This window comes from Taeniopygia guttata, chromosome 13 (genome assembly GCF_048771995.1).
Source record: "Taeniopygia guttata chromosome 13, bTaeGut7.mat, whole genome shotgun sequence".
Taxonomy (NCBI): Eukaryota; Metazoa; Chordata; class Aves; order Passeriformes; family Estrildidae; genus Taeniopygia; species Taeniopygia guttata.
The window spans coordinates 15,969,284-15,982,658 of NC_133038.1; the positions used below are offsets into that span (position 1 = coordinate 15,969,284).

The window sequence follows — 13,375 nt, forward strand, 5'->3', positions numbered from 1 at the left end:
GCCGGTCCCTCCTCCAGGCCAGCCCTCTGCTCCCCATCCCTGTCCCACCCTCTGTCCTGTCCCTTCCCAGGCATGACGCTGCCCCGGCTGTCCTTCAGCCAGGCTCTGCCTTCCTTCGGGCTAAACTGGGGAAAAGAGGCTCAAATGTTCACGGTGATGAGGGGAATGGGAGGGCTGGCACTGGGGCTGGGTGGGTGAAATGTTGGGAAGATCAAAACTGTGGGAATCCAGAGCTTCCCTCTGGCTGCCCTGGCAGGCCTGGGACCCTGGCAGGGGTCAGGAACCCCCCTGGACAGAGCCCCCAGAGACACTGTCTGTGATCTCTGTCCATGGAAAAGAGTTTTCAATCTTACAGGATGAATTACCAGCTCTGAGTGTTTGATAAGAGTAATAATTAAGTGTGACATGGGTGCAAAAGTAAAATGTTAGGATTCTAGATTAGGGGTGCAAAGGGGACAAGATGGAGGAAATTGGGTGTGCCTTGTCCTTTTTCTCCTTCTTCATGCCCTCCATGTTTCACTGTGGTGTTGGCATTTTTCTGTTGGTTCAGGCTGGGGACACACTGTCCAACATAGGTGACAGATATTGGCACGTTATTGTAAATCCAGCACAGGTAGTTTGTGGTATTTAATGTTTGTACCATCCCACTGAGGGCAGAGCCCCACACGCTGCCCTGCAGGACAGAGCTGCGGCAGGGCAGCAGAACATGTTAGAGATAAACAGAATAAACAACCTTGAAACCAGCACAGACCAATTATGGCTTCTGCTTTGGCAACGGGGCAGAAAGACAGAGACATTCTACAAGTTTGGAGTCATCAATACCACAGATTCCGACACAAAACCCTTGTGCTGATGCCGGGAATGCAGCACCTCAGCACCTCAGTCCACTCCTGGTGCCCCGTGGGCAGGGGGATGTGGAGTGAGCTGAGGGGCAGGATGACAGCAGGGGCTGGGGTGGAAGAGGAACATCCAGTGGGATTCTCCTGCAAGGAGCCTGAGCTTTCAGCACAGCCTGGCCCAGCTGCTTTTAACACAACACCTCTTGCAAGAGCCCCGGCAGGGCTGGCTGTCGGTCCAGCTCAGCTCTTACCCAACCTTGAGGGTGCCGAAGGCTGATATCTCACTCCTGATGCCATGCTGATAACCTCTCCCTGCCCTCTGAGGGCCCAGAGCTGAGCACTCCCTCGCTCCAACGCCAGCAGGTCCTTCCCCACCCCAGCAGTGTCCCCAGAGCCGTGGTGGGGGGTGTGGGAGGGCCACCCTATAGCAAACCCTGTGAGCAGTTCAGGGGGAAAGGCACTCACCACAGGCTGCTGCTGCAAAGCAGAAGCAGAATTCAGCACGAGCCTGGCAAGGCTTTTGCCTTCCCCCCCTTTCCCCAGCAGCTGCTCCAGCAGGCAGAGACATCCCCTGGGCACGGGTGACCCCAAGGACCTGCTTGTGGGTGGGGTGTGGGGACCCTCAGGGTGCAAGGGGACCCTCAGGGTGTGCAGGGACCCTGTGGACCTGCAGGGCAGACCCTGCCATCCCTCTGCCTGGTAGAGGAAGCTGTTAGGGCCTGCTGTTCTTGGGAAGGCTGCTGAGGTCTGTGGGGTGACTGTGAGGGACAGAGCACAGCTGTGTGTCACCGTCCCCGTCCTGCTGTGCTGCAGACAGAATCCTGGGCAGGGTCAGGCTGGAAGGATCCACAGCGGCTGCTCTGGTCCAAACTCGCTGCTCAGACTGAGCACAGGGCACAGGGTTGTGTGCAGGGGCCTCTGCCATGGCCCCAGCAGGGACAGCCACAGCCTCTGCACCATCTGCTCAGGGCTGGCACTGCCCAGGGCAGGAGTTCTGCCTCCTGGGCAGGGGCAGCTCCTGGGCTCAGCCCTGCCCGGGGCTCTGGGGCCATGGCTGGGGCTGGAGCAGAGCCTGGGGCTGCTCTGAGTGCTGCACACAGGGACAGACTGGGACAGGGACAGACTGGGACACAGGGACAGACTGGGACACAGGGACAGACTGGGACAGACTGGGGACACAGGGACAGACTGGGGACACAGGGACAGACTGGGACAGACTGGGACACAGGGACAGACTGGGGACACAGGGACAGACTGGGGGACACAGGGACAGACTGGGGACACAGGGACAGACTGGGACAGTCTGGGACACAGGGACAGACTGGGGACACAGGGACAGACTGGGGGACACAGGGACAGACTGGGGACAGGGACAGACTGGGACAGACTGTGGACACAGGGACAGACTGGGACACAGGGACAGACTGGGACAGACTGTGGACACAGGGACAGACTGGGGGACACAGGGACAGACTGGGACAGACTGAGACATAGGGACAGACTGGGACAGACTGGGACACAGGGACAGACTGGGGACAGGGACAGACTGGGGACACAGGGACAGACTGGGACACAGGGACAGACTGGGGACACAGGGACAGACTGGGACAGACTGAGGGACACAGGGACACCCAGGGGTAGCCAGGGACAGGCAGGGCTGAGGCCCCTCTGACTGGGCTCCTCTCCAGGCTGAGCAGCCCCAGCTCCCTCAGCCTTTCCTGGGCACGGAGATGCTCCAGGCCCTTGCTCAGCTCCAGGAGCTCCTGGCCCTGCTGTGCTGAGGCTCCAGAGCTGGGCACAGCACCCAGAGGTGCTCCCAGGGCTGGGCACAGTGGCAGGGTCACCCCTGACCTGCTGGCAGTGCTTTTGGGAGCCCTCAGAGAGAGCAGGCTCCTCTCTGCTGCCAGGAGGGGAGGGATGGGCAGCAGGGGAGGGGACTGTCCCTGGGACATCCTTGTGATGGCAGGTCACTGTCCTGGCAGGGTTGATATGCCCAGGGACAGGGCTGCCACCCCCTGCTGGCTGCTGACAGGGCAGTTTGGTGCAGAAAAATTGCATTGCTCCCTTCTGCCTCCAAAGTCACCGAATTCCCAGGTTTGGGGCTCTGTTCCCTTGGCAGGCGGAACCTGCTCAAGCACCTGGTTCCTTGGGGGCAGTGCTCCTTCCCAGAACCCATCCAGGACATCCCCCAGCCATGGGACCACCCTGGAGCCCACAGGGCTGGCACAGGGAGGGGAGCAGGGCACTGGGGCAGGGCACAGGGATGGGATGTTTCCTGAGTGCTTCCTATCAGCCCATGTATTGCAGAGCAGGTTTCAAAGCCTCTGCTTGCTCCCAGGGTTTGCCAGCCTGCTGATTTATATATATTTATATTTATATTTATATTTATATTTATATTTATATTTATATTTATATTTATATTTATATTTATATTTATATTTATATTTATATTTATATTTATATTTATATTTATATTTATATTTATTTAGACAGCAGCATGCTTGGGCAGAGGCACAGAGCCCTGTCCTGCCACAGTCACAGAGCAGGAGGGTCGTGCCTGCTCCCAGGAGGAGGCAGATGGGCAGGATCAGAAACCCCCATGGGCTGGACTGGGCTTTGAGAAGATGCTGGCAGGGGCTTGAGGAAGCAAACATTGAAGTGAAGGTTGGATCGTTCCAGCATGAAGGTCTGTTTGATCCTTCCCTTTTGTGGGCACTACTCAGGATTACACTGTCCCTCAAGATTCCTGTGTTCAGGTGCCCATCCATCCATCCATCCATCCATCCATCCATCCATCCATCCATCCATCCATCCATCCATCCATCCATCATCCATCCATCCATCCATCCATCATCCATCCATCCATCCATCATCCATCATCCATCCATCATCCATCCATCCATCATCCATCCATCCATCCATCCATCCATCCATCCATCCATCCATCCATCCATCCATCCATCCATCCATCATCCATCCATCCATCCATCATCCATCCATCATCCATCCATCATCCATCCATCCATCCATCCATCCATCCATCCATCCATCCATCCATCCATCCATCCATGGATCCATCCCTCCCCAGCCCTCATCTTTTGCTGCACTCTGGGACAGATTTTGCTTTACCTTCAGCCCCACCCACGCAGGTTCATGCTGAGGGACGTGTGGGGCGATGGTGGGAACATCTCTGGGGGGCAGGACGGGGTGAGGGACACTCAAGGCTCATCCCCAGAGAGGAAACACCACCCTGGACAGCTGGAAATGTGGGATTGGGACTGACCCTGAGGGTGTGCAGGGCACGGCAGAGAGCTGAGCCCCTGCGAGGGAGTGGGGAGGAGGAAACTGAACTCTTGGAAATCTGCTGGACCTCTCCAGGCACAAACCCTGCTCAAGGCCAGGTCTGATCTGGGTGGTGGGGCCAAAAGCTGCTGGAGACCTATCCATGAGCTCAGGAGTCACAACTCACGGGATGCAGGGCTGGAGTCACATCCTGCCGCAGCAGGGGCACGTTTGGCGCGGTGTGTGGCCCGAGGGGGCCGGTGGCACGCTGCCGCTGCCCCCGATCCATCAGGAGGGTGACATCACCGCCACCGGGCTAATCTCCCGTCCAGCAGCCGCTTCCCGTTTCCTTTCCAATCTCTGCGCTCGGAGCCGCGCAGGAAAAGCGCCCAGCTGGGCTCTCGTGTGGGGCCGCGTGTCTGACCCTCGTCCCACCGGGCCCTGAGCCACCCGCCCCCCAAAATCCCGGCCAGGGTCCCCGGGGGGGCTCTGCAAGGTGGGGATGCCGCTGGCCGGTCCCTTTTCTGGTTGTGCCGCAGGAAACCCGCAGCGTTCCAAAGAGATCACCCCGCTGGGGCTGCTGGCACCCCACGGTGCCCCCCAGTCCCACCCCGCTCATACTGGGGCCAGGAGCTCTCCTAGAGCCCGATGCTCTGTGCGGGCAGTGACAGGGACGCTCCCTGTGCCGCCACCATCCCGGTTTTGGGTCACATCCTGAGCTGAGGTGTCACCCAGGCCGGCACAGCTTTCCCTGGGGCTCTCGGTGCTCAGGCAGCAGCTCCTCACTCCCACTCAGGGCTGGCTAAAAATAACCCCGGCAGAGCCGGAGCCGGGATCCTGCAGGGAGACACCCGGGGAATGCGGAGGATGAGGCTCCTTCCCTGCGGGAAGGGTCTTCACCCCATCACCCGGCGGGCTCGGGGTCCCAGTGGGCTCTGGGTGATTTTCCAGAATCATCCAGGGGTGATTTTCCATGGTTCCCAGCTCTGCCAGAGTTGTTTTGGGGCAATTTGGGGCTGGGTTGTGTCTTTTTAGAGGTAAAATAATCCCTGTCTGCTGCCAGAGGTGGGAGCAGCGTGGGGAGAGGGAGCACCCCTCGGTGGCTGTGTGCTGCCGGGTGCGAGCTGCACATCCCCTGTCCCCGTTTTCCACCTTTTCCTTGCAGAGATGGCTTCTGTGCAGCCAGCCCAGCTGCAAACCCCCAGATCCGGCTGTCCTGACAGCCAGACCCTGCTGTCCCCTTCCCAGCATATGTGTGGTGTCCCCGAGGCAGCGCAGGGGACATTTGTGACCTAACAGGGTGGCTGAAGGGGACAGCAAGCATCCATGCCTGAGATGTTGGGGCGGAGAAAAGCTCCAGGTGTGGGAGAAGCACACACAGGGCAGTTCTGGAGAGGGACCAGGCTGTCAGAGGGCCAGGGGGGTGAAGCTGGGTCAGAGGGACCCCAAAAGCTGCAGTCACATCCCCATTTGCACTGACCTCGCACAGAACAGGCTCAAACCCAGCTGGGGACGGAGCCCAGCAGCCGCCTCAGAGGATGGGGGTGAGGAGTGGGTGGAAAATCCCTCATTTGTCAGCGTTTTCCCACGGCAGTGCCTGTCTAGACCAACTTCCCGTTGCCCGGTGGAAGCTGCCCCCTGCCCACACACGCTCCCGTGGGGGTGCAGAGCCTGGCATCCTTCTGCCCTGTCCTGCTGCCACTCCTGTCCCTGCTGAGGGTCACCCCAGGGTGCTGGGGCTGCATGGATGGACCCTCCTGTCCCACACAGAGCTGGGTGCCTCTGGGTGGGCTCCGTGCCAGCCCCCTCCCCATCCCGTGCCAGCCCCACGAGCTCTGCACACACACCAACCCCTTTATTGTTGTGCCAGGAACCACAGCAGCGGCAAACACTGGGACAGTGGGGAGGGACACAGGTGGCCCAAGACCCCAGTGCCGGGACAAACCCCACAAACCACCAGGGGCAGGGGTCCCCAGAGCCAGCTGGGCTAGAGCCAGCCTGCAGAGGTGAGCCTGGTGCTCAGGAGAGGGCCTGGGAGGGCTCCCTGAGATGGGTGGGGGGTCACACTAAGCTTGGAGGGGCACGGAGGGCTGGAGGGGGTCCAGCCTGACCTCAGGGTTGGCAGAGCTGGACCTCAGGCTAGACGGGGACAATCCAAACCTTGTGCTGCTGCAAAGCCTGGGCAGGACCCTCACAGACCCCGGGCCTTTGAGGGTCTTAGAGAGGCAGAGGCCAAGAAAGCTCCTGCCCACCTCAGCCTGCCCAGCCTCTCTTGGATCACCCACTGCCAGCACTGTCACCTCAGGGACATCTCCATGGGCACAGGGGCCACCAGGATGCCCATCCTGCCTCTTTCCAGCACCTGTGGCACAGATCCCACGGGACAGTTCCCCGCTGCCTGGGTAGGGAGGGGGGTCAGTGATGAAGGAGTCGTAGAGCAGATGTGACTATTGGGAAGCGGGGAGCCAAATTCCCAAATTCCCAGCTGTGCCCCCTGGGTGCCAAGCCTCGGTGGTGAGGGCATTCCCTGTGCAGAGGGCTCAGGCCTCGTGGTCACTGGTGCTCAGGTGCTCCTCGGGCAGGCCGGTCTCGTCGATGTTTTCCAGGGAATCCGCGTGCTGCACGGAGAGCTCGGCCAGGCTGACGCTGGGCAGCGTGTTCTGCTCGGGGTACACCCAGGGCTTGTACTCGGGGTCGTGCCGGCGCTTCCACTCCGGGTACTTCAGCCCAGCCTTGTAGATCTTCTTCATCGCCTGAGGGCACAGCGGGGCTGTGGGCACAGCTCCCCCATTGCAGGGTTTGGGGTGTTGGCAGGGGATGGGGCCTGGCTGCCCCAGCAACGTGTCCAGTGCACGCCCTGCGTCACCCAGAACTCATCCTGGGAGCTCTGCCTCACTGAGGACCCATCCTGTGAGCTCTGGATTGCTCAGCACCCATCCTGTGAGCCTTGGATTACTCGGGACACATCCTGTGAGCTCAGGGCCACCCAGCACCCATTCTGCCAGCTCTGGGTCATCCAGCACCCATCCTGTGAGCCTTGGATTACTTGGGACCCACCCGGTGAGCTCTGGATTGCTCAGCACCCATTCTGCCAGCTCTGGGTTATCCAGCACCCATCCTGTGAGCCTTGGATTACTCAGGACCCATCCTGTGAGCTTGGGACCACCCAGCACCCATTCTGCCAGCTCTGGGTTATCCAGCACCCATCCTGTGAGCCTTGGATTACCCAGGACCCATCCTATGAGCTCTGGGCCACCCAGCACCCATCCTGCAGGTCCTGGGTCACCTGTTCGGTCTCCCAGCACCATTCCACGAGTTCTGGGTCTCCCAGCATCCACCCTCAGAGCCCTGGGTCATCCAGCACTCACCCTGTGGGCCCTGGGCTCACCCACCTTGCCCCCACCCAGGGGCAATTGGGCAGCTCATCCCACCATCAGCCACGCATCCCCCCTTACCTTTGGTGCCACAAACTGGGACACGCGGTTCACCACCCACTTCGGCAGCGACCCTGCAAGAGCCAAAGCCCCGTCACCCAGGGAAGCAGGGCCAGCCCCAGGCACCCCCAGGGCTGGGGTGGGCACCCCTGCACCCTCCATTCCTGGGTGTCTGGGTGATGGAGAGCCAGGGGGTGAGCTCTGGGTGAGCCCCCTCCCCTCCCCTGCTGCGGGCACTCACCGCGAGGGTCCACCTGGGTGAGGTAATAGAGGATGCAGGCGCCGTCCCCGTTGGCCTTGATCAGGTACCCGGTCTGCAGGGACACGGCCCTCACGAAATCCTTGCGGGGTGGGTATTTCTGCGGGGAGATTCCGGGCACCTCAGAGCCTGCCCAGCCCTGCCTGTGCCCGCGGGCAGCGCTGCCAGGGCTGGGGGCAGCTCACCGGGTGCTTGACGCTGTAGTTGATGATCATGTAGTCGTTGCCCAGGGGCAGCCAGGAGCGCAGCGTGACAAAATCCCGGTTCTTCAGGGGGCTCGGGCACTTCCCTGCGGGCAGACCCCGTTACCTGCAGCCCCACACACGCTCACGGGGGCGTGGGGCTGGGGAGGGGTCCCAGGGGTCTCAGGGTGCTCACAGGAGTAGTATCCCACATCAGCGTTGACGGTGAGGCGCCCGATGTCGTAGGTCTCGATCATGTTGGAGTCCCACTTGCTGCGGTAGCGGGTGTCGTGCAGCACGTCGTAGAGGGTCTCGGCGGGGACGTCCTTGCAGGAGATGCGGGTCTGTGGGGAGAGGGGTGGGGGGCAGCACCCAGCCCCGGGGCTGTGCCCACCTGGGCACGAGGGCTCTGGGGCTGTCCCGTGTCCCTGTGTCACGGAGGATGCTCTGCAGGACAGCCCCAGAGCCACCGCGGGCTTAGGATGAGCCTCACAGGGTGGCCCGGCTGGGCCAGGCTTTGGTGCCTGTCCCCTACCCCGTGTCCTTGCAGGGCAAACAAAGGGGTGCCCCTGTGCCTTCATGATAGTCTTGGGTGGGGGGTCTGCTCCCGGGGGGTTTAGGGCCTGCTCTTGGGGGGTGTCAGGCGCATTCCTGGGGGAATTTTGGGTCTGCTCCTGGGGGGTGTCAGGCCCATTCCTGGGGGAATTTTGGGTCTGCTCCTGGGGGGTGTCAGGCCCATTCCTGGGGGGGTTTCAGGTCTGTTTCCTGGGGGTGTCAGGCCCATTCCTGGGAGGGTTTCAGATCCGCTCCTGGGGGGTGTCAGGCCCATTCCCGGGGGAGTTTCAGGTCTGTTCCCTGGGGGTGTCAGGCCCATTCCCGGGGGAGTTTCAGGTCTGTTCCCTGGGGGTGTCAGGCCCATTCCCGGGAGGTTTGGGGTCTGCTCCCTGGGGGTGTCAGGCCCATTCCTGGGGGAGTTTTGGGTCTGTTCCCTGGGGGTGTCAGGCCCATTCCCGGGGGGTTTCAGGTCTGCTCCTGGGGGGGTGTCAGGCTCATTCCCAGGGGGTCTCAGGTCTGTTCCCTGGGGGTGTCAGGCCCATTCCCGGGGGCTTTCGGGTCTGCTCCCAGGAGGTGTCAGGCCCATTCCCGGGGGGTTTCGGATCCCCTCCCGGGGGCGTTGGGCCCGGCTGTAACCGGAGCCACGGAGCTGCGGCCGCGCCAGCCGTGCATTATTGATGAAGGCGGCCGCGCTGCTCCTCTGAGCGCCAGCAGGAGGGAGATGTCATCTGCTCCTCGTTAGAGCCCTTGCATTTTTGATGAGGCGCCGTGTAAGCGGAGATGGCCCTCCGAGCGCGGCAGGTCCCATCAATCTCGGGCAAGCTTTCCCTGGTGGCCTGGCACGGGCGGACTCGTGCCCAGGCCAGGCTCGGAGATGTGCCGCAGTGCCCAGGGCACCGCGGGCACGGTGGGAGCACCCACCCCCTGCTCCTGCTCTCCCTCGCTGGCTGCACCCTCGCAGTGGGGGCTGGAGGTGCTGCTGCTGCAGGGTGAGGGATTTTTCCAGCTGCAGGTGGAGCTCATGGGCACCCTGTGCCCCCCTTCCCCGGGGACCCTGTGACTCTGATCATGATAACCCCTGGATCCTCCTTCCTGCCCCAACGGAGAGCCAGGAAAGCCCACCCTGTCCAAAACCTATATAGACCCCTGAGATTTCCTGTTCTCCCCTCTTTTGCCCCGCTCTCCATGGACACCACAGAATAAAGAGAGCTGTTCCAACCCCCTGGGGTAAGAGCCTCTTTTGAATATTTATCCCTCTCCTGGTATTCCTCCCCTCACAGCCTCTTATCTCTGAGCTAGTCAGATTCTTTGGGGGCTGCGTATAGGGGGGGAAAACTACAGTGGGCTTCCTGGAAACTCCTGTTGTCACAGAGGCACCATCGCAGCCTTGCAGCCCCAAATTCCCCACTAAAGCCTCTCCACCAGCCCTGGATAAGCAGCCCTGCCAGGCACAGCAGCTGGGATGGGGAAAACACAGAGCCTGGACCCACAGGGAATTCAGGTGGAAAAAAATCCAAAGCTCCAGCTGCTCAGGGAATCTGAGATAATTAACTCCCTCAGTTAATGGACAGAGTGAGGCTCTCCTGACCCCAAGGGAGCTGTGCAGCTTGGACTGCACCCCATGTTTTGGGAAGGGGCTCTGGGCAGTGGTAGCCCCTGCACCGTGGCTAGGCCCTCTCCAGGGCAGGGAAAAACCCCATTATTGCACTGAACCGGGCTGGGTGATGCTCCCTGACTGCCTGGGCCTGCCTGGGGTCCCCTCGGAGGGGACAGAGCTGCAGCCCCTCTGCCAGGCTGAGGGCTGGACTCCAGGGGTTCATGCCAGCCTGTCCTGGTCCCTCTGGGCAATATCCACTTCTCCAGACCAGATCTCACTATGGGGAGCCCTGTCCAAGGCTGGACCTGCTGGATCTGCCCACACCCGCAGAGCCAGACCTCTCCCTGCACAGGCAAGCCGGCTGCTCAGGCACAATTTACCCTTGGCAGGTCCTTGCTGCTGTCACCACTGCCCTCCTCCTTCAGGACATGGCTTCCAGGAGCACATTCTCCATGTCCTTCCCAGGGATGGAGGTGACACAGCAGCCCACAGTGCCACCCTGGGGCTTCCTTTTGGGAGAGGAATGTCATTTTTGCCTCTTCCCAGGTGTCAGGGACCTGCTGCAATCACTGGGACTTTTCAGAGAGGTGCTGGCCTGACTCCTCAGCCCTCTTTAATCCTGTATATGCCCAGCTGGTTTAAATGCTCCCTGATCCAGGTGCAGAAGCTCTTCCCTGGCTCAAGGCAGCAGGGAAATGTGTACTGCAGCTGCAGCTCTGCTGAGAGTGCTGCTCCTGCTCCTCCCCCTGGCCTGAAGGGTCTCTGTCCACGGCAGCAGCTCCTCCTCATGCCCTGGCTGCAGGAGAGGCGCTGCTGGGTGTCCTGCGCTCAGGACAGCGGTGGGAGAACCTCTTCCAGAGCGCTGTTCCCTCCTCCCCACCTCCCCATGCCCTCCCTGCTCCCCAGGCCATGGCGACCCTCCCTCGGCAGGCCTGTTTGAATGCTCCCCACAGCTGGGTTTCCTGCAGGTGGGATGTTCTCCTCGCTCTGGCAGATCCCATCCCTGCCCAGGGCTCGGGATTCTCGGTGCCAGAAAAGCCAAAGCCCGTGATGCCCACCCTGGGCTCACGCCGTGCCCCCAGCCCCCTGCAGCCACTCCTGACGTGCCCAGGGTCACCTGGCAGTGCCACTGGGGCTGTGTAGATCAAACAAAAGAGACCTGAGGGATGGTGGAACCTCCTTGTCCCTCTGCAGCACCCCAGATCCAGCCCCTGGCAAGCGACAAACCTCCCGGAGCAGCACCTGGGGCTCCTGCAGGATCTCACCCCGGGGTGCAGGGCCGGGGAAGGACACCAGGGACACCAAGGACAGCAGTCCCATGAGCTCCCGGCAGGGCCATCTCCACAGTGGAACCGATCCCGGGGCTGATCGGTGAGCCGGTGAGCCCACCCGGCGGGACCGGCGGGATCCCGGCAGCAGGAGCCGGCGAAGAGGCTGGAAAACACCTCCGGGGGTTTAACCCTGCCAGCCCTGGAACTGGGGGCACACACGGGCCCAGACAGGCGGGACTGCGCATCTCCAGCACGGAGCAGTCCCCAGGGACCCTCGGGAGCCGGCGGGCACACGGCCGGGGCAGGGAAGCTCTGCTTACCTTGATTTTCTGCACGGTGCAGGGAAGCTCTGCTTACCTTGATTTTCTGCACGGTGCAGCTCTCCTCCTGGCCCTGACTCCACACGGTCACGCCGGCCTTGTTATACCGGCAGTGCCAGCCCTCCAGGCTCTCGCACTGATCCCTGAAGGAGCTGAAGTCGGAGTCATCGGGGATATAAACCACCTCCCCTCCTCTGGACATGGGGCTGAGCTGCTGCCCCCGGGCGCGGGCACTGCCTGCGGGCAGCCTCCGCCTCCCCTCCCGGGTAACCCAGCTCTGCCCTTGAGCTCTGCCTCGCTGGGTGCCCGCTGCAGCTCACATCATCCTGCCAGCCCCGAGCCCGTGCCCCGGAGCGGGCCCGGGCACGGCGGGATGGGCAGAGCGCTGCGGGCAGCCCGGGCACGCCGGGATGGGCTGGAAGGCTCCTTGGCTCAGTCGCTATCGCAGCTGCCGGCAGCTCGGATGTCTTCCCGGGCTGCCTCGCCAGCATCACATTTCTCCCGCTGCCTGGCAGCTCCTCTATTATTCAGCAGGTAGCAGCGCGCAGGTGGCTCGGCTTTCAGGGCACGGCTGCCCCCGGCTCCCCGAGCCCCCCGCGCTGCCACCCCGCTGTCCCCTCACCGCTGCCCTGGCAATCTGTGTGCCTGACTGTGCAGCCCGGCACAGGGAGGGAGCAGCTGATGCCCCGGGATGTGGGCACAGCCCAGCGCACAGCACCTCTCAGCGTGCCCTGGCACTTGGAGGGAAGGGATTTGTGAGGGGGTGTCCAGCCCCCCTCCCACCATGAGCAGGACACACCGGCACAGCAAAGGACTCCCAGGGTTCAGCCCAGCCAGCCACCTCCCCAGGAAAAAGTACCAATTCTACTGCCCAGCCCGGAGCTGTAATGGATGTCCCTTGTCCTTGGGTACCATCCTGTCCTACCGAGAGAGAGGGGCTGGCTCTGTCCCCAGGGCAGCTGCAGGATGCTGGGAGATCCCAGCCCAGCTCTCTCCCAGCCCCAGCCTGCAGCCCTGCCAGCAGCATCTGCTGGGCCCTTTCTGTCAGAATCTGTGGTATTGATGATCCCGAGATTGTAGAAAGTCTCTGTCTTTCTGCCCCGCTGCCAAAGCAGAAGCCATAATTCGTCTGTGCTGGTTTCAGGGTTGTTTATTCTGTTTATCTCTAACATGTTCTGCTGCCCTGCCGCAGCTCTGTCCTGCAGGGCAGCGTGTGGGGCTCTGCCCTCAGTGGGATGGTACAAACATTAAATACCACAAACTACCTGTGCTGGATTTACAATAACGTGCCAATATCTGTCACCTACGTTGGACAGTGTGTCCCCAGCCTGAACCAACAGAAAAATGCCAACACCACAGTGAAACATGGAGGGCATGAAGAAGGAGAAAAAGGACAAGACACACCCAATTTCCTCCATCTTGTCCCCTTTGGACCCCTAATCTAGAATCCTAAAATTTCACTTTTGCCCCCATGCCACACTTAATTATTACTCTTATCAAACACTCAGAGCTGGTAATTCATCCTGTAAGATTGAAAACTCTTTTCCATGGACAGAGATCACAGCCAGTGTCTCTGGGGGCTCTGTCCAGGGGGGTTCCTGACCCCTGCCAGGGTCCCAGACCTGCCAGGGCAGCC

The 13,375-nt window shown here is 61.3% G+C and overlaps 1 protein-coding gene across 1 annotated transcript; it reads right to left on the reverse strand.

The window, feature by feature from the left end:
* Positions 1-5,958: 5,958 nt before the first annotated feature.
* On the reverse strand, positions 5,959-12,300 carry LOC100217767 (START domain-containing protein 10). The gene is made up of 6 exons (XM_030284117.4): positions 11,777-12,300; positions 8,193-8,340; positions 8,000-8,103; positions 7,797-7,914; positions 7,577-7,629; positions 5,959-6,874 (listed from the first exon to the last, which is right to left on the reverse strand). The coding sequence occupies exons 1-6, from the start codon at positions 11,939-11,941 to the stop codon at positions 6,662-6,664; spliced, it is 801 nt and encodes a 266-aa protein (XP_030139977.3). The 5' UTR covers positions 11,942-12,300; the 3' UTR covers positions 5,959-6,661.
* Between the last annotated feature and the right edge of the window lie 1,075 nt (positions 12,301-13,375).